This window comes from Vanellus vanellus (genome assembly GCF_965231255.1).
Source record: "Vanellus vanellus genome assembly, chromosome: 2".
NCBI lineage: Eukaryota > Metazoa > Chordata > Aves > Charadriiformes > Charadriidae > Vanellus > Vanellus vanellus.
This window is the reverse complement of record NC_138906.1, coordinates 8,284,359-8,310,567: the sequence shown is the minus strand read 5'-3', so window position 1 is coordinate 8,310,567 and position 26,209 is coordinate 8,284,359. Positions and strand designations below refer to the sequence as shown.

General features: G+C 40.7%; 1 protein-coding gene across 1 annotated transcript in view; it reads left to right on the top strand.

Moving 5' to 3' along the window:
- Positions 1 to 26,209, top strand: part of KMT2C (lysine methyltransferase 2C) — a 201,363-nt gene that overhangs the window by 168,961 nt on the left and 6,193 nt on the right. The window contains exons 36-52 of the mRNA XM_082498871.1: positions 678 to 1,003; positions 1,838 to 3,660; positions 5,022 to 5,133; positions 6,138 to 6,216; positions 6,338 to 6,401; positions 8,475 to 8,707; positions 12,482 to 14,182; positions 15,777 to 15,989; positions 16,444 to 16,608; positions 17,898 to 18,039; positions 18,820 to 18,967; positions 19,826 to 20,004; positions 20,111 to 20,265; positions 20,455 to 20,707; positions 21,245 to 21,384; positions 22,359 to 22,463; positions 24,277 to 25,396. Coding sequence (XP_082354997.1) covers positions 678 to 1,003; positions 1,838 to 3,660; positions 5,022 to 5,133; positions 6,138 to 6,216; positions 6,338 to 6,401; positions 8,475 to 8,707; positions 12,482 to 14,182; positions 15,777 to 15,989; positions 16,444 to 16,608; positions 17,898 to 18,039; positions 18,820 to 18,967; positions 19,826 to 20,004; positions 20,111 to 20,265; positions 20,455 to 20,707; positions 21,245 to 21,384; positions 22,359 to 22,463; positions 24,277 to 25,396 — 6,958 coding nt within the window. The remainder of the gene's footprint in view (positions 1 to 677; positions 1,004 to 1,837; positions 3,661 to 5,021; positions 5,134 to 6,137; positions 6,217 to 6,337; positions 6,402 to 8,474; positions 8,708 to 12,481; positions 14,183 to 15,776; positions 15,990 to 16,443; positions 16,609 to 17,897; positions 18,040 to 18,819; positions 18,968 to 19,825; positions 20,005 to 20,110; positions 20,266 to 20,454; positions 20,708 to 21,244; positions 21,385 to 22,358; positions 22,464 to 24,276; positions 25,397 to 26,209) is intronic.

Genomic DNA, 26,209 nt, shown 5'->3' with positions numbered 1-26,209 from the left:
GAGATGTGGAACTGATTGTCAGTGACTTGTTCAATGACTGAAAATGGGAGTATAGGCAAAGATCCCAGAGAAGGCATCTAGCTTTTCAGCTGGCTGACATGTTGAGGTGATTCCTACCATTGGTCACTGCTCTTCTTGAGGCACTCCAGGTTTTTGTCGATGAATGTGTGGCAAACAGCTTTTGCTGAGACATAGGATGCTTGTGGAAAACTGCTCAGTCTTCTGTTTGGAAGGAGTGATGGGAAGTGGATTTAGCAGAAAAATTGGTAGTATTTACCGTACAGAGTCAGAGTAAATTCTGCAGCTTTGGGGTAAAGCTCTTGATGAATTTTCTTCAGTGGACCTCTAGTCAACCTTCTCCTTCAATGCACTTTTACATGTGGTAAAAGGGCCTGCGTTATTGGAATAGAAAAAGGAAAAGAGAGTAGCTTACATGTTAAGTGGTAAAATAGGTTCACACTATACACTTCAAGAGGTCTGGAAATGAAGTTGCATTACCATCATCTTGCACCACTTGATCACTTTTCTAATTTCTGAGGTGATTATGGTAGTTTATAATATTTTTCTGTAGTGATTGAAGAATTTCCTTATTCCAAAAGGCTGAGCCTAGCAGAGTGTAACACTTCAAAATATGTCAATTGCAGTGTCAAGCACAATGATTTATTTTTTTTAAACAGCGCCAGAAATTACGTGAAATTATTCTACAGCAACAGCAGCAGAAGAAGAATGCGGTTCGTCAGGAAAAAGCCTTGCAGGAGGCAGCAGCTCCTACCCATGCAACTCCTCTTCAGCATTGGCAGCAAGACAACTTAAATCCAATTTTTAACCGCCCTCCTCCTCCGTATCCTGGGAATATTAGATCCTCCGTTGTCCCGCCAGGTGGGCCAAGGTTCACCGTATACCCAAAAGACCAACGTGGACCATTTCCTGCTGATGGGCAGTTCAGTAGACCTCAGTTTCCAGGCGATATGAATGCCATGGGGATGAGACCTCATGGTCTTAGGTAAGATCTTTGATCTCTTAAAAGCAGGCTATTGCAGGGGTAGTTCTGTATTTACAGAAGTTGTTAGACAAAGGTTGGGTGTTTTTTGGCTGAAAAATATCTGTGTTGTCTACAGTAGCTGGTAATCTTCCTGAAGTGAGTTTTCCTATAAGTGTCTGTAATATTAGAATGTGTATTTTACACTAACACTGTTTTACGCAGTCTTTTATTGGGAATTAACCAGAGACTGCAATTCTGGTGGAAGTTATGTAACTGAAAGATCTCATCACCCATGGTTTTGGGGCATTTTTTATTTTTTGAAAGTGAAAGGTCTGACTTTAGCTTTGGTGTCTTAATAATGAATAAATGTAATATTCTTGTTTTCATTTATAATGAATATGTTATAAACGTCAACTTCTATCTGTGCCATTTTTACAGTGAATGCTATGATGTAAAATGAATACCAATATTGACATACATGGTAATCTCAGGAAGAATTGTTTTCAATATTTTGGATTTATTTCAGTAATTTCTAAATCCACACAATACTGTTTTTTACGCTGAGTTCCATTAACCTGTAGCTTATTTATTAAGATAGGTCTAACTGTCAGAGTTTTCTATCCATTATTATTATTGGAATTGAAAACAGGTTGTTTATTAAACATAATTAAAGCAATTATTTCATTGTAGTCATAAAGCTCATTTAAATGTAAGCATAATTAGTCAAAATATTTATTTAAATGTCTTAATGAATGCATCATGTAAAGCATTTTGGTGAATAATTATTTAGTCAAATATGCCAGACTAGGCAGTCCTGAGAAAAAGGATTATTTAGTCTTTCATACTTTATTGTAGATACGGGTTCCCGGGAGGTGGCCATGGTCCACCATCAGGTCAAGAACGTTTCCTCGGTCCTCCGCAGCCAATGCAACGCCCTGGAGTTCCACCACAGCTGAGAAGATCTCTGTCTATTGATATGCCTCGGCCAGTGAACAATCCACAAATAAATAATACATCTGGGATCTCTCAACATTTTCCTCCACAGGGAATTCCAGTTCAGCAGCACAACATACTGGGTCAGGCGTTTATTGAGTTACGCCACAGAGCTCCTGATGGGAGGCCAAGGCTGCCTTTTAATCCTTCGGCTGCAAATGTTATGGATGCAGCAGCGCAACATCAACGACATGCAGGGTTTATACCCAGGCAGGAGTTTCCAGGCCCAAGACAGGCAGAGCCTCTGAGACATAATTCTCAAGGTATACCTAACCAGTTGCAGATGTCTACAAGTTTGGAGCATATGTCACAATCCCAGCAAGATCAAATCAATCCTGACAACCCACCTGCACTTGTAATACGTTCTCTAAGTCATCCACCAGTCACTGATGCATTCCCAGGACCATCTTTGTCTACATCTGCACCAAGTGATGAATCTGCAAATTTACAGATTTCCAACCAGCAAAGTGATGGTCTAGAAGAAAAGCTTGATCCCGATGATCCTGCTGTAAAAGATTTGGATGTGAAAGATCTTGATGGGGTTGAAGTCAAGGATTTAGATGATGAGGATCTGGAAAATTTGAATCTAGACACAGAGGATGGGAAAGGAGATGAACTGGACACTTTAGATAATTTGGAAACCAATGATCCTCACCTTGATGATCTTCTAAGATCTGGGGAATTTGATATAATTGCATACACAGACCCAGAACTTGATGTGGGTGATAAGAAAGGAATGTTTAATGAAGAACTAGATCTTAGTGTCCCCATTGATGACAAACTAGATATCCAGGGCAAGACAGAAGAACCAAAACAGAAAGAACAAGGTGATAGAACTGTTTCTCCTCCTGAGACACAGTCTCCGCAGAAGAAATCTGCTACAGAAAATGAAATTAAAACAGAAGTACTTTCCCCAAACACTCAGGAGGAAAAGAAGAATGAAAATGAAAAAAGTGGTGGAAATACTGAATCCACAACTACTCAACAGGCTGCTGAAGTGGAGTTAAAGGATGGAGAAAAGGCTCCTGTGCAGCCTGCTAACCCTGAATTCCCTGACAAAACTACTGCTGTTCCTAGTCAAGAAACAACTGTGCCTAGTCCAGATGCTCAGGGATCTGCTCCACTGCCTGTTCAAGGAGCAGTAAGTTCCTGCAGTATTTCTGGGTCCACACCAGTCCTCTCAAGTTTGCTAGCTAATGAAAGCTCAGATAATGCTGAAGCAAGGACTCTAGGATCTCCATCTCAGTCTTTGCCAACAACACAAATGAACCATGCATCAGGTATTCCACAAACACTAATGACACCTGGTGGACAGATCTTGGAAAACACTTTAAATTCAAATTTGTCCATGGTTCCACGCATGAACCACAATTTTTCTCAAGGGTCACCAAATCCAGGATTTATTCAGGGTCAATCATCTAATCATAACTTTGGGACGGGACAGACGTCTAATCAAACTGTGGCTGTAACAAACCGTCCTGGTCCTAGTGGCATATCTGGTCCCCAGCAGATGATGCTCCCTCAACCATTAGCTCAACAACAAAATCGAGAAAGACCACTTCTGCTAGAGGAACAGCCACTTCTTCTGCAGGACCTTTTGGATCAGGAAAGACAGGAGCAGCAGCAGCAGCGACAGATGCAAGCCATGATTCGCCAACGTTCGGAGCCATTTTTCCCCAATATTGGTATGTGGGTGATCTATTTGTCTCTGTTCTGGTTAGTTTTTTAAAAATACAACAATAAATAGTTAAACAATCCGTAGCCCTGAAAGAAGCGGGTAGATATGTAGAATTTGAAGCTGGCATAACAAAACCCAACCTGCCTAGTAGGTACAATGAGAGTATGGAAATGGAGCACGTAGATGGAATTCTGAACTCTGTGCAAGGCTCCTGTTGACATGACCAGGATCAGCGTAATGCTGCATTACTGCCAATTTTTCTGACATCAGTTCTGTTGCATATTCTCTTTATCGTTTAGGTTCTCATACGTGGTATGGAGTAAATGTACCCTTTGTAAACAAAATCAAATTATCAAGTGCAATAGTTGACCTTTTGATATTTGATCTCAGTTTTCTCTTTATGGTTGTTTTATCACTTTTTTTTTTTTGCAGAGTTTAGTGTGTCTCAGGGAAGGGGTTCTTCAAAAGCTGTCTTACTAACTCACATTCTAGGCAAGGCCCAGAAACATCACAAATAATTCTGCACGTACTAAAAGCGTTTAAGATAGACTGTAATTTCCAGTTTATATATAACATAGCAGTTTAAGCATTCAGATCAAGACCATCACTATTATTTAATTGTTATTAATGAAACATGAAATTTTGAGAAATGTGTTAGTTGTAACTACACTGGCCATCAAGGCTGTTTGTTCAAAAGACAAATCCAACCTACCCTTGTGTCACAGTTCCATATTTGTAGTGTGTCTAGAGCATGCCGTAGCCACGGTGGCTAAGATGACCTCCAGAGGTCCCTTTCAACTGCAGCCATTCTGTACTGCCTTTCATCCTGCTCTGTGTGAGGCACCTAATGGGGGAGACAGCAAAAAGGCAGGTTCACCATGCTGACGGTCTTCTCAGATGCTGTATAGGGCGTGTGCCTTTCTCCCTGTAGTGCTACTGTAATTACAGAGTGACTAAACCGTTTTCTTAGTACATTAGTGGTGATGCGTTAGTTTTGCCAACTGAACTCACAGAAGCAACTCTTCTTCCTGATTCTTAAACCTATAAATAGAATTTATTAACGATATTATTGGTGTCATAGGCCAAATTTAGTTTAGAGCCCTTCTCAGACTGACCTGCTTTTCTTTGTATGTTGTGGCTGAAAACAAGGACAGTAACTGCTGCTGGAGTAACTGTCCTTAGAGGATATATGAAACTACATATTAACCATGAATTTCAAAGCAGAGAGGACAAGTAATTTGAAATAGTAACGCAATTATGTTGTTTTACTGATGATTTATGCATGAACTAGATCTAAACAAGTCAGTTCCAGTTAGTAACTTGTAATGTTCAGCTATTGAATTCACTTTTACTGTTTTTCTTTTATAGATTTCGATGCAATTACTGATCCCATAATGAAAGCAAAAATGGTAGCTCTTAAGGGGATCAATAAAGTCATGGCACAGAGTAACATGGGGATGCCACCAATGGTTATGAACAGGTATGCAACACTTGATATCATTCTTTAGGGCTACAAAATGTAAAAGAAAATGATAGAGCTAGGGAAAACTTTGCATAGGAAATGAAAAAATTTAAAAGTGGAAACAGATGTTTTTGTCATGTAGTTCATTGTCCATGCTAATACAAAAGTATCTCCCAAGAATAAAACCAGTGTGGCAGTAGAAACTTTAAAAAGTAATAAAAGTTATCAAAGTTGTGTTCCAGTTGTAACATCATTGGTCTACATGGTCAACGTGGCTTCACTGTTGTTATTTTTCTTGTTTCTCCACTTACTAATTATTTAATGACACATCTGCCTTGCATTGTGTTTGAAAACTGTTGATGGCTGTGTAACGGTTAAACTTCATGTTGCAGCATATCATTTAATGCTAAGTATAATTAAGATTTAGCTCAAGTAATGAAAGTTTCATCCTTTCTTTAAATCCGTTCTGAGGACAGAGGGAGCTGTCAACTGTACAGACTTCACTGTGGCTGCCTTTACCATGGCTGGGGCATCTCTGAGCCAGAAAGGATCCGCACCTTTTCTTTTTATGTGGCCCTTAAAAGAGTGTTTTCTTCTTCCTATCACGTGCTGCTTCAGTGTTACATGATAATACATACCTTACCAGAGGTGTACATTTATCCAACTATAGTTGACTGTGCTGGTGGCCGTGATATCTAAATCCATTAAATCTTTTTTTTTTTTTTATATCATAATATATTAAAATACAAATACAGATTTTTCTTTTGCGTTTTCAGTGTTTTAGCACAGTACATCATGTTTACTTCATCTGTCTGAAAAGTATAAAACGCAGTAGTTTCAACAAAGGGCAAAGTGTTGTAGCATCAAATGAGAATATTCTCCAGATGTTGGAAAAAGTTTGGTACAGAAGTTCAGTCTATGTAATATTTGGATGCTCTTGTGTAATACAAAAGGTTGTCTCTCCCCTAAAATACCAACCAGTTTTAAAAGTTATGATTTCACTTTCTGTTTATATATAATAGGTTTCCCTTTATGGGTCAGCCAGTGCCAGGGGCTCAGACCAGTGAAGGCCAAAATCATATGCAGCAGGCAATTACACAGGTAATACAACTTGATATGGGGTTTAAACAAAAGTGTTTAACGATGATAACCAATTTGTTTTTTTTTTTTAATTGAATCACAATTTAATATCCTCGTCTGTATGTTTTACTGAAATTTCTAGGATGGAAGTTTGACACCTCAGATTTCTAGACCTAATCCTCCCAATTTTGGTCCTGGTTTTGTCAGTAAGTACAGATTTAATAATTTATTTTATGTTGATGTTTCATTCTATAGTTCTGTTTTCTTGAAAACAAAATATCCATAAATGGATCCTGTCTCTCAAAAATTCATCCTTTTAAAAATGAGTCATTTCATCATTACCATACCAACTAATAAAGGAGTGCATAGTGAATGCTATTAACATATTTTGTAGAAGCTCTCCTCAAAGAAACGCCATAAGGAAAGAGAGAAACGGAACAAAGAGAAAATAAGCATGATTTGGATTTCTGTGAGAATAGCAATCTACTAACTGACAGACTGCTATGTCAAAAACCTGGTCTTTGGTTGTGTTGTAATATTGTGAGCTCACTGAGAACAACAGTCTATATTGATGTTTTTTGATTGTTGTTTTTTTAAAATTTTATTTCAGAAGCAAAAAGTTTTGTGTAGCATCGTTGTCATTTTAACAAATACCAATAAAAGCTTAGGCAAGACTGTTTGGGATCCGTGGTTGTTGAAAGCAGAAATATTTAGCACTAGTATTTTGCGTTCCTTGTTTCTGGTTGCCTTAGATCAATTCTGAATCCTAGTCTCTATGATGAGAAAGATTTATGAGCAGAAATTAAAACTGAGCATATGTTGGAGAGGAAGGCCACATGTAAAAAAGTATTTCGAACACTGCAAAAATTTTACTTGATATTTATGAATAAGAAACAGAAGTAAACACCTTCACCTTTTCCAGAAACTGGAGTAGCAGCACTGAGTATGCCGTAAGGAGCTTTTGCAATACTATCTGTATTAATTTCTGGTGAGATTTGACATGGCACTCAGCAGTGGCCTCGCTCCGGTTGGGGGTGGTGCTTGTTCTGAACATTTGAGAAAAATCTGTTTCCCATTTCAGTAGTAGTTACGTTTACCTGGAACTTGTTAATATTTCAGTACTTTCATTTGCACTTTCACATTGCTCCCATCTGCAGTTACTCTCCATCGTTGCCACTCAATTGTCCCTTCAGGTTATGTGATTAGTTTTGCAGAATTATCGTTGAAAGAATAGGCACCCCTTGAGACTGTAGCTAGGGCTGTGAATTGATTTAGTTGAGCCATTAGTCAATGGCTGTCGCTACTACTGTGACTGTTAAAGTAGAAGGTGGTGGGAGGACGAGGAGCACGAGGAGGACATGGTTATATTGAAATCATACTGTCGTGTAGGTATCTTTATTAAACAAACTTTCTTTACAAGAAAGATCCGTGCCGTATTCCTGGTTACCCAGCTCTTTGCCACAATGCAATCAGGAGACAAATGACACCATCACCAAACCTTCTCTCTTGCTTTCTGGGCTTAGTGCAGATCAAGCGTTATCAGACGTGATTGTTTTGCCTCGATAAAAACATCTGAGAGCAATGGACTGCTCATAGCAGATGAGCATTTCTCATTTGTAAAACGAGTAATGTCTCAGTTGCAATCTAAATGAGAGTGCGTTCATGGGGAGGCAGAGGCACGTGGTGCTGAAGACCCTGTGCGGAGGACTGACAGAAAGTTATTTTTACAAAGATAATATATTTCTTTCGTTTCATGAATATTTGATGCACATTTAGAATTTTAATGTTTTTCTGAGAAGTAATAAAAATAGATTTTCTGTGTACAAAACTCTTCTGCAAACACCAGAATTAGTGAGGCCATGTTTCCTGAAAATTTGTGCCCTTCCTCCCTAATCTCTTTCCCTCTACCTGCGTACTTCCAGAGGTATTCCATGTCCCCTCTTCTGTAGCTGCTTTCAAAGCTACGTTTGCTCACTGGCTAGCAAGCGGGCATTTACTGGCTAGACAGCAGGCTGGTGTCGCTTGAAATTAAGGGACTGTGTTTAAGCTGCTTTCTCTCAATAAATGCAGTAATTTGGATCTTTGTCTGTTTTACTGAAATCACTCCAAGTGCTTAATACCTCTTGAGATAATCAAATCCTCTGTCAGATTTGGCTGAACTTGACTAATGGTTTCTTGAAATGGGGGGGAACCTGATTGTTAAACTTCATCTCTAAAAAGTAGGATGAGAGCTCACCCCAGGATGAGGTCATATCATATGTAATCTCCCTTTTCTCTAGATGATTCACAAAGAAAGCAATATGAGGAATGGCTGCAAGAAACACAACAGCTTCTTCAAATGCAACAGAAGTACCTTGAGGAGCAAATTGGAGCACACAGAAAATCAAAAAAGGCACTCTCAGCAAAACAGCGTACAGCCAAGAAAGCTGGCCGTGAGTTCCCAGAAGAAGATGCAGAACAGCTTAAACATGTTACTGAGCAGCAAAGTATGGTCCAGAAACAGCTAGAACAGGTAATCTTCCTGAATCCAAACTGATCACCTTAATGCTAAGCTGTCATACTGGTATGACTCTTTAGTTTAAATATTCTAAAGGGTGAGTTGAAATGCTTAAATACAGTGGAGCTTATTTAAAAGGAAATACTCCCTATCATATTTTATGTGTGTAACAGCATTACTCTGGATTGCTGGTGACACTGGAGTTGTAGGAGAATATGCAATGGCAAACATGATGACAAAAAGCTGTTTTAGTACTTTGGGAAGAGGGGAAATAGCTTGGCAAAATGACTTGCAACAAAGTTCCTGGCACCATGAAAAACATGAATGAAAGGTTCAGAGGAAAGTCTTAGCGCGCAGGGCTTTGTTTCAGGCCTGAATGCACCTCATAACTCAGTCTTTTTCAGGTGTCCTTGTGTAATCACATCTTGGTTATATGCCAGTTAAATGTTACTGTTTGAAAATCTCTTTCATTTTATCTTTAGTGTTAGTCTAGTTTTATCATCTCTCTGGTTCCTAGATGCTGATCATCTGTGTGTGTTATCTGTTATTGTATCATGGAATAATATAGGTAAAAGGGGTATCTGGAGATCATCTAGTCTACTGGTGAAAGTGGAACTAGCTATGCAGTTAAATCAGGTTGCTCAGCGCCTTGTCAGTCAGGTTTTGTAAGTCTCCAAAGGTAGAGATTTCCCAGCCTCTCTTGTTCCAATGTGTACTGCTTTCACTGGATTTTGGGTTTTGTTCTTTATACTCAGTTGGAATTTCACTTGCTGCATCTTGTAACTGTGATTATAGTAAGTGAGATTAAAGTTAAACCTGTGGTAGCTTGGATGAAGTCTATGCTTTGGCTAACAGTACTGAATGCTGTCTTCCTGAAGACATTGTTTATAAGTTATCTGGCATGATTGTCAGGATCAACTAGACGTGCTGAACATGAAAATGCTTTAGAATTATCTTTTATTAATATGAGGGGGAAAAATGGCAGCAGGCTGCTTGGAATGAAGTCCTAAGTGTTATGTGACCCTCGAGTTCTTGCTCCTGTGTTGCTTCAAGACAAAATATGCACTGGATGGAATATTACTTGGCTTATCTTTTCACTATGTGGAAGAGGAATGGAGCAGATAAATTATGTCTACATCATTTCTTCCTTTTTTTTTTCCCTTCCACAATGAATCACAAGTAGAATAGATGCAAAAACCCTCACTTTAGCCAATCTTAGTCTAGTCTTATGGTGGAGTTACGCTAAAGTAAGAGCTGCTAATCATGACATTGCTGACAGATTCATTTAGTGCCCCATAATGAAGGTTCTTTTATTTTCCATTTTGAAACTTAAGTTTCATATACTGCTGGTATATGCCCTTCACTCCCCGTCAACCACTGACTTAGACCAGTCATCCACATCCTAAACATCACTTTGTTACATACCTAGTAGGAGCTTAAATAAGATTTTATTAAAGTATATTTTTAAGGACCTTCTGTTTGAAGCAATTCACCTCTGTTTCAAATCAGATCAAGCAATTTGTCTGTAATCAAGTTTCTGTCAGTTTTTGAAAAGGGCAAAGTCTATATATGTTTATATAGAGAAAAGAGCTCTGAAATCCAATATAGGTTAGGGGTGGACCTGCTGGAAAGCAGTTCTGAGGAGAAGGATCTGGGGGTCGTGGTAGACAGTAAATTATCCATAACCCAGCGATGTGCCCTTGTTGCCAAAAAGGCCAATGGAATCCTGGGCTGCACAGGGAAGAGTGTGGCCAGTAGGTCGAGGGAGGTCATTCTCCCCCTCTACTCTGCACTGGTGAGGCCACAACTGGAATACTGTGTCCAGTTTTGGGCTCCCCAGTTCAAGAGGGACAGGGAACTGCTGGAGCGAGTCCAGCGAAGGGCAACTAAGATGATTAAGGGCTTGGAGCATCTGCCTTATGAGGGAAGGCTGAGAGAGCTGGGACTCTTTAGCCTGGAGAAGAGAAGGCTGAGGGGAGACCTTATTATGGCGTACAAGTATCTAAAGGGTGGGTGAAGGAGGATGGAGCCAGGCTCTTTTCAGTGGTTCCCAGTGACAGGACGAGGGGCAATGGGCACAGGTTGGAACACAGGAAGTTCCGTTTAAATACACGGAAGGACTTCTTTACGGTGAGGGTGACAGAGCACTGGCACAGGCTGCCCAGGGAGGGGGTGGAGTCCCCTTCCCTGGAGATTTTCAAGACCCGCCTGGATGCAGTCCTGAGTAATGTGCTCTGGGCAATCCTGCTTTGGCAGGGGAGTTGGACTAGATGATCTCTAGAGGTCCCTTCCAACTCTGAAAAATCCATGTTTCCCTGTGATTTGCTGGTCCTGGACATAAGGCACAGAGAAACTGGAGCTGACTTTGTGCAACACGCGCTTATGTCTGACAGGGTTATTATCTGAGGCGCAGAGCCATGCAGACATTGTCTCTGTGGCCAGGGCAGTTTAACTGCTTTGGTGTGGCATTGTGCCTGGGCTAATGAGCTCTGCCGCCTTCTCCTTTGCACTGTTAAAATCACGAGGTTGGTCTGCGCAGGTCGGCTCACCCAGCTGGGTGTAGCCAGCGCTGGTCCTTCGAGATCTCAACTAATTCCAAGTACAGTCACATGGCTGATCCACCACTGCAGACCGTGGGAGGGCATAACAGTTCGGATGCCTCTTTGTATGGGTGTACAGTGCCAACACAGGCCTAGTGCCGTATACCCACGGAGAAGTCCCGGAGCGCTGGACTGTGCAATGCGGATCGATCCAGTTGCTGGCTTTATGCAGCGGCACTGTTTATCTGACAGTGTCAGTGCCAAGCCGGAGCTCATAGATCATCTTGGGCCTGAGATTACTGTGTAAATAGCCTTTTGGGTGCATCTGTCCGGCATTCTGGAGGGTGTCCTCTAATATCTCTGTTATCCTGAGCTTTCTGGCTTGTCCCTTGCCTCAGATCAAGGAGAGTGCTGTCAAACATTTTTAATTATGTCATGGGTTTTTTCTGTGAGTATAAACAGCAAATGGAAGTTGTGGAAGTCATAATCTAATGAATAGAAGTGGGAGAGAGATTTTCCGTAATGTATATATTACTAAACAGTGGATTACAAATCCTTTTATTTTTCAGAGAGCAGTGTAGTTCGATATCTGTTGTGTTTCTGAAATGCTCTTTCTTGTCCAGTTGACGCTTGTCATACCCTTCTTCTGGTTTCTCCTGCTTGCCTTAAAAAGAAACTACTGGTCTTAACTTTTCGTGTCCCAAATCGAGTTTATTTTCATCTTAAAATTTAAAATTTTCAAGCAGCGGTTGCCATTTTCATCTGCTGTGGGATGTGTGAGGATCGCCTGTGAATAAACAAGAATCTACCTCACTGTTTTCCTGCAAACTTTTCCTTTTCAATTACATCTTTTAAAAATTTTTGCTGATGTGTGACGATTGTCCATCTCACTGTTTTTTTTCCCGTCTCTTCCCAACTATTGTTACCCTGTGCGTGGATGGTAAGATCTATAGGACAAGGATCACTTTTTGGTTTAGGTTTGTATATTCTGTAGCACAGTGCAGTCTTGGTATGTAATTAGAATTTTGAAGCACTGTTACTTTTTCTAAAATTTTGGGATGGATAGTATTTCTAATGAAATAACGGCTATTTAGCCTTAAGAAGGGAGAGAAAATAAGACTATGCAGAAATGCTATTTTTTGCCTGAGATTCATTGCCTGCTGAAATTACAATGGTGAGTTACATGTTTTATGCTACTTACATAGTCAGTACATGTCAGAGGTGAATAATGACTTTTTTTAATTTTTAGATTCGAAAGCAGCAGAAAGAGCACGCAGAACTAATTGAGGAATATCGAATCAAGCAGCAGCAGCAGCAGCAGCAGCAGTGTGGAATGGCGCCCCATGCTATAATGCCAGGCATCCAGGCTCAACCACCAATGGTTCCAGGAGGAACATCACCAGCAATGAATCAGCAAAACTTCCCCATGGTGGCACCACAGCTCCAGCATCAACAACATACAGTGGTAATCCCTGGGCAGTCCAACCCAACCAGAATGCCAAATTTATCTGGATGGCAATCTGCAAATGCCCCTGCAAGTCATATTGCCATGAATCCAGCAAGGATGCAGCCTCCAATGACACCGTTGCCAATTACTCCCGGCACACCAGCTCCTGTGCCTGGTCCAAATGCAACTGCACAGTCAGGGCCACCACCAAGGGTGGAGTTTGAGGACAATAACCCTTTCAGTGAAAGTTTTCAAGAGCGGGAAAGAAAGGAGCGTTTACGAGAGCAACAGGAACGGCAACGCATTCAGCTTATGCAGGAGGTAGATCGGCAGAGGGCTCTACAGCAGAGAATGGAACTGGAACAGCATGGTATGATAGGGTCTGAGTTAAATAACAAAACGTCCTTATCTCAGATACCTTTCTTTAATTCTGATCTACCTTGTGATTTCATACAAACTACACGACCTCTTCAGCAGTCTCCACAGCATCAACAGCAACAAATGGGGCAAATTCTGCAGCAAGGTCCTGTGACCTCGCCTCCTGCCACAAATTTTATGCAAGGCAGTGAGCGAAGGCCAGTGGGACCTACAGCTTTTGGACCTGATGCATCTGCTGTTCCAGGTGCAACCCCTAATTTCCATAATGTAAAACAAACTCATGGGAATGTCCCCGGGGCCGCCTTTACGCAGAACCAAGTCAGGCCTCCATTTGCGTCTGCTGTACCTTCATCTGCAGTACTCGGTAGTGGTGCCCCGTGTGGTTCGGACACTAGCGTGCCCCAGGCAACAAACTTCCCTGGATCGAGCCAGTCTCTCATACAGCTGTATTCTGACATAATCCCAGAAGAGAAAGGAAAAAAGAAAAGGACACGAAAAAAGAAAAAGGACGAGGATGCCGAGTCAATAAAAGCCCCGTCAACTCCACATTCAGATATAACCGCACCATCGACTCCAACCATTTCTGATTCTACCTCCACCCCCACAGTTAACACCCCCAATGAACTTTCACGTCATCAAGACGATCAAGAGGCAGTGGAGTTAACGGGCCCATCAACATCAAACGCAGGAGAGAGCCAGACCTCTCCAGAGCTGGAATGTAAGCTCCCCAGCAGCACTCTGCCACAGAAGCAGCCCAGTGTAAATACAGAGACTGAAAAGGCTAAACCAGATACGCCTACCAGCATTCAAGAAGTTAAACTAGAAAAGGCAGAAACTGATCAGTGCTCGGGTCAAGCTGAGCCTAAACCAGAAAATCCAAGCAGTATTAAGGTGGAAGAAGATAAGGTCGCATCGCAGTCTGCCTCTTCAGCTCAGAGTCCAGCACAACCAGCTAGCGTTCCGGCAGCAAAAGGAGAGTCAGGGAACGAACTGCTGAAACACCTGCTTAAAAATAAGAAGGCCTCATCTCTTCTAAATCAGAAATCGGAGAACAGCGGCCGAACAGAAGAGGAGGCTTCTGGGGATAAAAAGTTAACAGAGAAGCAGAATCCAGCTGAAGCAATGGTGAGCCTGTTACTGGTTTTGTTATACAGTGGTCCTCAACGATCAAAGGCACGTTTGTGCCTTTACCGCAGGCATTTGTGAAAAGGTGGGGAGGTAACCTACCTGCACAAGGATGGAGTAAACAGCTTTAAGGAATTTTTACCTCCCTTCCTGCCTTTTCTCCATCTGTGTTACAAAAAGAACAAGTTTTAATATGACTTTGTAGATCAGTGTATTCAGAAATTATTAAAATGCAAGAAATAATTTTTCTATAGATAATCATCTTAAAAATGCCACTTCCTAATATGTACCAAGATAAAGGCAAGATTTTACAGAATGACTCTTAATTACCTACTGGTGTGTTTCTGTACGGTATACGGTATGTCTGTGTGCTGCTTTCTTCTGTGACTCCACCTTAGTCACATGTAGGATGAGCTATGTGCCTTTGCAGCGGTATAGCCGTATAGCCCCGGGCTTCACACCCCTTCAGCTGCACCACGGGCAGTGTTCTGTGCAAGCAAGTCCACGCTCATTTTTTGCCTGTGAAAATCATATGTTGTCTCTAATTTTAGTAGAAACTATGCTCTAGGATTTTTATCAAAAGTGTGAAATCGTTACATATCCTAAAATTGCTGGATTTCTGTGTGACAGAATATTTCTCTAATTCATTTTACTTTAATGGAAGGGAGAGTTAATTATTTATATTAATGGCATTATATGATTTAATAATTTATGAGGTTCTTAAAAACAGACCTAAAGAAAATTGCTTTCTGTGGAGGTAGGATACACTTTACACTTAGATTTGTTGGTAGTTTTATTGTAATATTTAATCTCTACTCAGTTTTGGTTTATGACTGTCTAAATACATCCTTGAAAGAAAATTTAAACACATTCAAAATGAATAAAGACTGATAAAAATAAAGGTAATTGTGAGCAGCAGGTAACTTAGGTAAGTGTTAAAGATCCACGATTAAAACATACATGACAGGAAGAGTGGTGAGAGTACTTGTGGTAGAGGTCATGTAGAGCTGTTTAAAATAATAATTGATAAAAAGAAAATGGACTTTCTTTTGGCTTGCCGCTATCTGTTGCATTACCAAGTCCCATTTCAATTGCTTTTGCACAACTATACTTTGTGAAGAATGGCTTTGCAAATTCATGCTGAAAGTATTTAAGCAAATGGTACAATCCAGAAGTGTTTCACAATACTGTTATTGTTTCTAACCTCAAAATACATTTGTATTATATTAATTTACACGCCTTTTTACTGTAACCAGGTCTGCCTTTCGTTATGCCCTTGTGAAAATCTCTAAGGTTGCATGCATATGTAACTTTATTTTAGGGGGTATTCAAAAGAAAATGTTTCTGGTCTGTGAGTTTTTAATGACATTTTCAGATGTCAGTGGTGTTAACGATGTCATAATTCTGTGTGTAGGGACAGTACAGCAGTTACAGTTGCCAGTGAGACAGCAAAGTAAACAAACCGTAAAATACAGTTTGTTATCGATGAGATTTATTACATTGTGTGTGTTCTTTAGACTATCGTGCAGTAAATTTGAATGAACTGTATATTAAAATGTCAAAAATTGTGCTTCACTTTCATTTTCTATACCAGCAAACTGCAGGAAACCAGATGCAAGGTGCATTTGGGTGTAGTAACAGCCAGCTTCAAAGAACAGATGTAGGACCTGAAACCAAGAAACAGAGAAATAAGCGAACTCAGAGGACGGGAGAGAAGGCAGCTCCTCGGTCCAAGAAAAGAAAAAAAGAGGAAGAAGAAAAGCAAGCTATTTACCCTAACGCTGATACATTCATCCAGTTAAAACAGGTAGGCGTACAGATGCTGGGTCATGTATCAAGAGGACACTCGAAAGAGCGGACTTTTCGCAATGGAAGTGAAGTTGATTGTTAAGTTGAATTTTGAGTACAGGGTGGAGAAAATAAAAACTTCCATAAAACTAGGAAATTTAAAGATTTGGGTTTGTTTCGGTTTGGAAGATCCACTGATGTGGCAGATATTTGGTAGTCTCAAAGCTACGGAGTTCCTGTTGGCTCTGGCAGCCTCTATGGCTGAACTGCCGGGGAGCCGGAGCTGCAGCTCCAATGGGTGGGGGACCACCTTCCTTAAGAGACAGAAGGGCCTGTGTTTGACACAGTTTTCTGACAGTGGGTACATTCCAATTATTTTTTTAAATTAGAAACCACTCTACTGATGTTTGGAGATCTGCAATGCTTCTCTGTTACAGTTAAATTAATTTCTAACTTTTTTTCTTTTAATATAGCAGCTTTCTCTTCTGCCTTTGATGGAACCAATAATTGGAGTGAGCTTTGCACACTTTCTTCCCTATGGCAGTGGCCAGCTAAATGGTGGAAATCGACTTGTAGGAAGTTTTGGTAGTGCTACTCTCGATGGGGCTTCAGATTACTACTCCCAGCTCATTTACAAGGTACGGTTTTAATCTGGATTTCCATTGTGTGCTCTCTGTGGGAAAAGAAGTTCATGACATTATTACTGGTGGTTGGTTAGAGTTCCTGCCTTTTATGCAACCAGAAGAAAATAATTTTCTGTTGCGAGACTAGATAGACGGTGCAGTGGTGACACAGTTACCATTGTTTTACTCTCTGAAAGTGGGAATCAGTTCTAGAAACTGTGTTGTTAACTAATTAAAAACTACGAGTATTCCTTTTACAACTGGATGCTAAATGGTGAAAACTGTAATTACAGTTTTATGGAGCAGAAAAGGCTGAATTCTCAGTACTTTGCAAAGTCATTGAAAGCATTAAAGCATTTCTTAATGTGAATTAAATGGGAAACAGACTTTCCTCATTTGTCCGCTAAGCCCTAACTAAGAACCTGAGAACTCTGAACAAAATACACTGTTGACAAGCGAATAACACACAGAATTCAAAACGTAGTCTCTGAGATCAGAGTGGCAATATTGGGAGAGCAGCAAGATTGCAAACAAGATAGAATCAAATTTGCTGCTTGGCTACCTTCATATAAAAACTTTAGTAACTTATTAAAAAACAGTGGTGTTTACTCCAGCCTTTACATGGCATGCAAGCTGAGAATGTGACCTAGCAGAAATAGTTATGATGGCGAAAAGTGAATAATAAGTATTAGCTTTGTAGGCATGACTGCCATGAGAACAGATACTGAAGTTCTCATTTAATTTTCATTTAAAATACGGGCAGCTAAGTAAACTAGCGAGAAGTAGCCTGGAGTATGATCGCACAGAGTATCTGCTTCTTCCATGGTAACTGCTTCAGTGAAAGCTCAGCCTGTGCTAAATGTGAGGTGGCTTCCCTTTTAGCGAGCGTCGGGTAGGCTGACTTGTTCATGGTGGTGGAGAGTCACGGTGGAAAAGCTCTCTCAAACTTAAGTTCAGACCTTTTCTTAAACTGTAGGAACTTGTTGGTGTTTCCAGAACATACCTAGAAATGCTTTTTTATGCTTTTCTGTAAATAATTTAGCTATATCTTCTTTCAATAATGTGTACTCCTCATGTAAACTGTTTCTCTGATGTCAATGGTAGAAGAAGAGGAAAGCATTGTGTCTTTTCTGGTAGATACTTTTATGTATTTGATCACATACTTGAGAATTAACAATCGCTGTTTATCCGCACTCCCCCTGGGTGTCAACATATGTGAGTGGGTTACATTATCTAGTGCTAGAACAAGGCAAGTTTTCACCTTGTGTTCCATGGCTGATTTACGGTTCTTTAATCTCGTGCAGCAGAATAATCTGAGCAATCCTCCAACACCCCCAGCCTCTCTTCCTCCCACGCCACCTCCAGTGGCGTGCCAGAAATTGGTAAATGGCTTCGCAACCACCGAGGAACTTGCTGGCAAGGCTGGTATGTTAGGAGGTCACGATGGTAAGACTAATACGTATTGTTTCCATAATAGATGAGTCAAGTTTGTAGCAAATTACAAAACAGATAGCTGGGATGCTTTCAGTTGCTATAGTCTTCTTTTATAAAAACAGTATGCCTAGTCTCTTTAAGGTTGTAACCGTAAATTGTAAATCCAGCAGTATTTTACACCAGTATAACGTCAACTGATAGCCTTTTCCCTTTCCCTTTCGAAAACATGTTGAGAGCTAGAAGCACTCTTTAAGAAATGAAAAAGAAAACCTTCAGATCATTTTTTCTTACATCCAGTACAAATGACTGACCGGTTAGTTGAGTGAGTTCAAAAGCAGTCTCCCTGAAATGTGTCCTCAGCAGGCTTTATATGTAGTCGTTTTGTATTTTCTGATGCTTGTAATTTGGTCAATTAAGATTACTTTCTATTAAATAAAACTTTGTACTGCCTTTTCGTAAGGACTGTTCAGTGATTAAAATTCCTTTTTCCAACACCTTTTCTTTGCCATTAAAGTTGTTGATTTTTTTTTTAAGTAAAGCAAAAATCCTCTTATACTGGCAGAAGGCACACTTAAAAGCCTTTTGAGCCCTTTTTGCTCAAAATTTGCAGGTTTTTGTAAATACGGAGATTAATCATGAACGGTCAAAAATTTGTGAACTACAAGTTGATGAGAGTGGTGTTGCCATCTGCTGCAATGCCTCGGTTGTATCAGGGAGCCACCAACACCCTGCTGCACAGAGTGTGTGTCAATGGAACAGATGTCTCACTGTGCTGTGCGTTTCTGTTTTTAGTTACCAAAGCTCTGGGACCAAAGCAGTTCCAGTTGCCTTTCAGACCACAGGATGATTTATTAGCAAGAGCAATGGCTCAGGGCCCTAAAACCGTGGATGTTCCTGCTTCACTTCCAACACCACCTCACAACAATCAGGAGGAGTTAAGGTAGGTTTTCCTTGACACCTTCAAATACATATTTGGAGCAGATTCTGTGATCTTTCAATAAGAGATGAGACTGAAGGTGTGAAGAAACGAAATCCATTGTGCACAGCCACACAGTGCAGAGAACTTAGCGGGATCATTTGTCCTAGATAACTCTTAGCATTCCACATGTAGAGAGCAGCAGAATGAAATAGGTTACTTCTGCCACTGCTGGACTTTAGATCCTGTGAGGTTGTTAAGAAGCCATTACCTTGCTCTATTAATAGTGGAAGAAAACCGTGTACGTTATATTTTTCCTGGAGCAACTTGGTACTGTTGTACCATGACAGTACATGACTGCTGTACCAGACAACACTACTGTGCAAGAGTCAGCCTGAAAACTCCCCGGCTCTATTTCTGTTACCGCCTGAGAAATGCTTGCTAGAACATGAGTCTCCCTGCAGGGATCTTCCCTTTTGCCTTCATGTTACTTGCCTAACCAAAAGTTGGGTGACTTTGAAACACTGAAGCCTGTGCGTGGAGAGATAGACCGGTTGAATACACTTAAACCAGAAAGTTTAAATATTAAATTTTTTTACACGGGTAGATGGAGCTGTGGGGAACAGGCAGTTCTATGATGGAGCCTGGGCTTTGTTAGTGCCTGTTTTTCTTTATGTATCTTTCCCAAGAAACCACCCTGTGCAATGGTGTGTGAGATACCCACAAGTAGTGGCCTACCACGTAATTGCGTTCCATAACTACCAGCAAGAAGGAAGTTTATGATAGCTCTGTCTCATGATTTATAACTTTGCCTTACCAAAGGTTTTTAGACTATTTCCAAAAGTTTTCCAAAACGCATTTTGGTTTTTTTTTTTTTTTCAGAGTTCAAGATCACTGTGAGGACAGGGACACTCCTGACAGCTTTGTTCCTTCTTCCTCTCCTGAAAGTGTGGTGGGAATGGAAATAAGTAGGTATCCAGACTTGTCAGTTGTAAAGGAGGAGAACCCAGAACCTGTACCATCTCCCATCATTCCCATCCTACCAAGCAGTACTGGAAAAGGTGAGACTACAGCAGAGCAAACAATTAGAACTAGGCTTTTTTTTTTTTTTTTTTTAGCATTGACGTGCATGTGTGAGTAACCTGGTGTGTTTCGTTTTATTTTCAGGTTCAGAAGCCAAAAGAAATTATATAAAATCAGAACCCGGTTCAGGAGCGTTACCTGGTTCTGGCTTCTTTGCCTCTCAGCTTGGACCATCCCAGAATGGTCCTAAATCTGGCCTTATATCTGTAGCAATTACTTTACATCCCACAGCGGCTGAGGTAAAAGAAATAAGCTTGCATTACATATAAAAAATATAACAGTAGTTGATATATTTTATATATATGAATCTGAAGGGGTTATAGTATAGTATAATAAAGCAGCTGTTGTAATCTTCTAATGATTTATATTCTCGCTATCTTACTGCCTGTCTGATGAAAACAAAGGTATATTTTTATTACTGTTTTTAGAACATTAGTAGCGTTGTAGCGGCATTCTCCAACCTGCTCCATGTCAGAATTCCCAACAGTTACGAAGTTAGTAATGCTCCAGACGTCCCATCCTCCATGGCAGCTGCCAACAGTCACAGAGTGAACCCATCTATGGAGTACAGGCAACACTTACTGCTTCAGGGTCCTCAGGCAGGATCCATGGGACCTGCCAGGATTGTGGGGTCTTACGGACTGAAACAACCTAATGTGCCATTTCCTGCAAACAGCAATGGTGAGTAGACATTCTTTTAAGTTTTCAGTACCAAAATTTTAACTGAGTCAGTATTAAGGCATTTCAGCCTCATAAATTCATGCTCTAGAATTAAATAACTGATTTTTGTTCTAAATATTCTTACATGGTCAGTATGTGTGAATCTGCTCCTGATGCTAACCATAAATTAATAGGTCTGATTAATTTCTCATTTCTGTTATGTTATCTATGTCACTGTCAGTGAGGTATTTCTTCCAGTAATTCCCAACTTTACTAGTTTTTTTTGTCCCATCTGATTGTAAATCCGTCAACAGAAAGATTGTTCCTATGCTGGTTTCATTATTCATTTCTTATACAAGAATGTATTTTTGCCTTGTTGTTTGCACAGTTGGTTTTGGGCTAGATTAACCAATTTCCCTATCAGGATGTCATTTAAAGCTTGCCTTCCATGTCCTGGCCAGGAGGATGCAACGCCTTTAGACCACTGAAGAATACTGTGACTTCTCATAAATGTGGTTTAATTTGATACAGCTTCTAACAGACGTCTCTGTTTTCTAGGCATAGCTGGCTATAAGGATCACGGTCAGAATATTGCAGAAGGCTCAGCACTGAGACCTCGATGGTGCTCTCATTGCAAAGTTGTGGTTCTTGGTAGTGGTGTGCGGAAGTCCTTCAAAGACCTGCCTTTCCTTAAACAGGTACTGCAGTGGAAGTATTGTTTCTTGTGTGTAATGGTCGATGAGCAAACGAAGGTGCAGCAGAGACCACCACTTGTCATGCCAACTGATACCATTTCCAAGTTTTTCTGTCATCTCCCTTCTATGTGTCCTATTTCAGGATGGGACATTGAAGCACATTCCTAGTACAAATAAGAAATGTCAAAGTTGTGACTTCCGTAAAAAGAATTACAGTAAACACAGCAGCTTCCTGAATTCTGCTGCTAACCTCCTTCCATGACCACTGCAGGGACCTTAGTTCAAAAGGAGCCTATTTGTAAGGCAGCGCCGTATTGCCATGTCAGAAAGTACTAGAAGAGCAAAAATACTGAAACTGGTTTTGAGCAGGAGTCAGATTTTGGTCTCAGTTGTCTTGTATTTTACATAGCTTCTTGTGGAAATTATATCCCAAACTGCTCCTTATGGCTGTACACAAATACAGAGTATTTGTACTGGGAACTGTCACTATTTGTTTGAATGCGATTGAGATAATTATGCAACAAAGCTACATCGTCAGAATTTATAAATAAAAGTAATAGGTTCACATAGTCAGAGAAGCACTGAATTCCCAGTAATGTTTGGCAGATGGATCAGTAGATAAAACAGTATGATCTGTCTTTGATGAGGTTGAAATGAGACGTTCTTTTGCCATCTAAAGGTACAAGAAAATGGATTGTACTTTGCGAGTATGCCTATGGAGCAGATGGGTGCATGGTATAGAATGCTTTATTTTGATTGTTAAACTTCTGTTAAAGGCAAAAAATGCTGGAGCACAAGGTTGTAGGTGGTGGTAACGTTAGATCTGTCAAATAATATCACAGTATCGCTCATTATTTCACAAATGTTCTACAAATAAAGAGTTTCTGGCCAGATTGGAAGACTTGTTTCATGATACTTATTACTTGAAGAATGGTATTAAAATGCACTTGTGATAATCTTCCGTGTTTGATTCCCAGGATTCCCAAGAAGGCTCTGATAAAATGAAGGACATCGTATTCTGTAGCAACAACTGCTTTGTTCTTTATTCAGCAGCTGTGCAAGCAAAAAACTCGGAGAACAAAGTAAGTATCTACTGCTGGCAGACCTTCGTGAGCAGAAATTATTGCAGCTATTTTTTGAAGACACAAATGATGGGGGGAGAGGTGGGAGTTTGCACTGTGTTTTAGAAGTTTATAAATGAATTGTTCTATGTTCAGACATTGAGATTCTGAACCAGCAGCATGAAGCAAAATTCATATTTGCACAGCTTTCTGTCTGACAGATGCATGGCAGAACAGGAGTCATTTAACTTCTCTGGTCTTCTCTGTGAAACCATAGATATATCTTTAAGAGCTATTTTCTGCATTGTGATTTGGCTTATACAGTAAAAAAACATACAACCGTGCAAATAATAACTGAACAGCAAGTTTGCAAAAAGACTTTTATTTGTTCGATGTAACTGGAAAAATAATTTTACTCGGTTACTTTATTTGGGCAAAATTACCATTTTAAAGCCTTAATTACCAAAACTTTATTAAAGAGCCTGCTAACTGACAGCGACAAGGAAAAAGAGGTTGCAATTCTTGGGGAAAAGCGTTTTAAGAAACTTGTTCAATTTCAAGTGGAATTAGGCCAGGGGTTCTTCTCGGGTGGTCCCGGCTGGTGTGCTGTGGTTCTCCAGCTACGGGCACTGCTGGGATACACACCACCTCCAAGGAACGCAGTGCTGCCGTGCAGGGCATTGGTTCTTGCTATGTCCAAGTTCATTCTGCTTCAAGGGAAGATAAATTTCTCTCTGTTCATTTAATCATTAAAATGCAATAGTCTTAATTCAAGACTAAATGATCCTGATAAGTTTATTTGCTCACAGATAAAACTTTTTGAGTACTTTTTGTAACTAGCTTGGGTTCTACTTTTTCTTGTTCAGATGTACCTTTTTTCCCCCTAAACCAGTGGGCAGAATGGGCCACGTGCTTTAATCATTACCTAATTCATGTCTTCTCATAGTGCTATATTTACTGTAGAATATGCAGCTTTCCTTCAAATGCATCCTTCTTATTTTTTCAGGAATAAAAAAAAAATCGGAAGAGAAGATAAATTTGTTTACATCCTCATCCTTTCAGTGTCCCATGTAGCTCATTTTCACTAGTATTTAAACAGGGTAACATTTCTGCACAAGTGCATCAGCATGTACATAATTAAGTTAATTAAATGTCATGTTCAGCCTCTTGATCCCTTCATTTACTCTTTCAAGATTAATCATGCAAGCCACATTAAGCGCTTTTTAATCTAAACTTCCTTTGTTGTTCTTGTTTTCTCTCCCTTTTCTTTTTAAAAAATCTCTGCAGGTTTAATTCTTGTTTACTGTGAGTGAATAGTTAAGTCCTCAAGGTGTATGACTAATCTGGGGCTGTGCAGGAATTTCCTTCTCACTTGTTTCCAGGAAAAATATGTGGCATTAATTCCAAATCTTTCCCGTCTACCAAATAACAAGATTCTTACTCACTAAAGTAATTCTGTGACCCATATTTTAAGATGATTTTGTGTTGTAACTAAACTTTCTATAAATGCCTAAGAACTAAATCTGTCAGTTAGCTCGTCTAGGGCAATTGATGAGTTTTGCATTCAGAATCCCGGGACAAAGGATTATTTGTGTTTCCTCTTCTGTGTTAAAGGGCACCATGTTCTAGGTTGACTGGGAGAACTTTTTTGCTCTGTATCCCAGCACAAGCCATGATGACACGCGTTGGGGTAATTTCCATCTTTCTCTGTTGTTGCATCATGATTTTCTGAGTAGCATCTTCAGCTCTGACCTGGCAGTGTTTTCAAGAGACATTTAATGATTAATGGTTTGGGATTTATTTCTTAAGATCTTGTTTTCTGTTGATTTATCAGGAATCAGTTCCGTCTTTGCCGCAGTCACCGATGAAAGACAGGCCGCCTAAAGCATTCCATCAGTACAGCAACAACATCTCCACGTTGGACGTCCACTGTCTGCCTCAGCTGCAGGAGAAAGCTTCTCCCCCATCGTCACCCCCCATCATGTTCCCCCCTGCATTTGAAGCAGCCAAGGTAGAGGCAAAACCTGATGAGCTTAAGGTAACGGTGAAGCTAAAACCTAGGTTAAAAGCAATACACGGTAGTCTTGACGACTGTCGGCCTCCAAGTAAGAAATGGAAAGGTATGAAATGGAAGAAGTGGAGCATTCAGATCGTGATTCCTAAAGGATCATTCAAACCTCCTTGTGAAGAAGAAATAGATGAATTTCTTAAAAAACTGGGCACAACCCTTAAACCAGATCCTGTGCCTAAAGACTACAGGAAATGTTGCTTCTGTCACGAGGAAGGTGATGGATTAACTGATGGACCAGCAAGGCTTCTTAACCTGGATTTAGACCTTTGGGTCCATTTGAACTGTGCTCTTTGGTCTACAGAAGTCTACGAGACACAAGCTGGTGCCTTAATAAATGTGGAACTAGCACTGCGAAGAGGCTTGCAAATGAAATGCATGTTTTGTCACAAAATGGGTGCCACCAGCGGTTGTCACAGGTTAAGGTGCACCAATATTTATCACTTTACCTGTGCCATTAAAGCACAATGCATGTTTTTTAAAGACAAGACCATGCTTTGCCCCATGCACAAACCAAAGGGAACTCATGAGCAAGAACTTAGTTACTTTGCAGTCTTCAGGAGGGTCTACGTTCAGCGAGACGAAGTGCGGCAGATCGCCAGCATCGTTCAGCGAGGAGAACGTGACCACACTTTCCGCGTGGGAAGCCTGATTTTCCATGCCGTTGGTCAGCTGCTGCCACAGCAGATGCAGGCCTTCCACTCCTCAAAGGCCCTCTTCCCCGTGGGTTACGAGGCCAGCCGGTTGTACTGGAGCATGAGATACGCAAACAGACGCTGTCGCTATCTCTGTTCGATTGAGGAGAAGGACGGGCTCCCGTTATTTGTCATCAAGGTTGTGGAGCAAGGCCATGAAGATCTGGTCCTTACTGACACAACACCAAAAGGTAAATTTTGTGAACTAAGGTTGTGACTTTAGTGAGTCTGCTGGTTTTTTTGTTGCTACTGATACTTCTCATATATGAATGATGTTTCAAATGACGTGTTGCAGGCACTGTTCTAATGTAATGCTTATTATAGTGAGCTTCCAGGGCCCGTTTTTGCTGTCATGCCATGAAGACTGAGTACACCTTTGAAGAACTTTCTATAATCATAGAATGGTTTAGGTTGGAAGGGGCCTTGAAGATCATCGAGTTCCAACCCCCCTGCCATAGGCAGGGACACCTCCCACTAGAGCAGGTTGCCCAAGGCCACGTCCAGCCTGGCCTTGAACACCTCCAGGGATGGGGCATCCACAGCTTCTCTGGGCAACCTGTTCCAGTGCCTCACCACCCTCAAAGTGAAAAACTTCTTCCTAATGTTCAATCTGAACCTGCCCTCTTCCAGTTTAAAGCCATTCCCCTTCGTCCTATCGCTACATGCCCGAGTAAAAAGTCCTTCCCCAGCTCTCCTGTAGGCCCCCTTTAGGTACTGGAAGGCCACAATAAGATCTCCCCAGAGCCTTCTCTTCTCCAGGCTGAACAGCCCCAACTCTTTCAGCCTCTCCTCGTAGGAGAGGTGCTCCAGCCCTCGGATCATCTTGGTGGCCCTCCTCTGGACCCACTCCAACAGCAATTAAGAAGACCTGTTACAGAGAAGACCCAACATTGAGTACTGAAAATGAATTAAAATAGGAGGAATGTCAGTGTAGGTTTCCTTTCATGAAGAGTGACTTTGTTTAAATGCAACATCGTTACTCAGTCATCTTCCGGTCAGCTGTG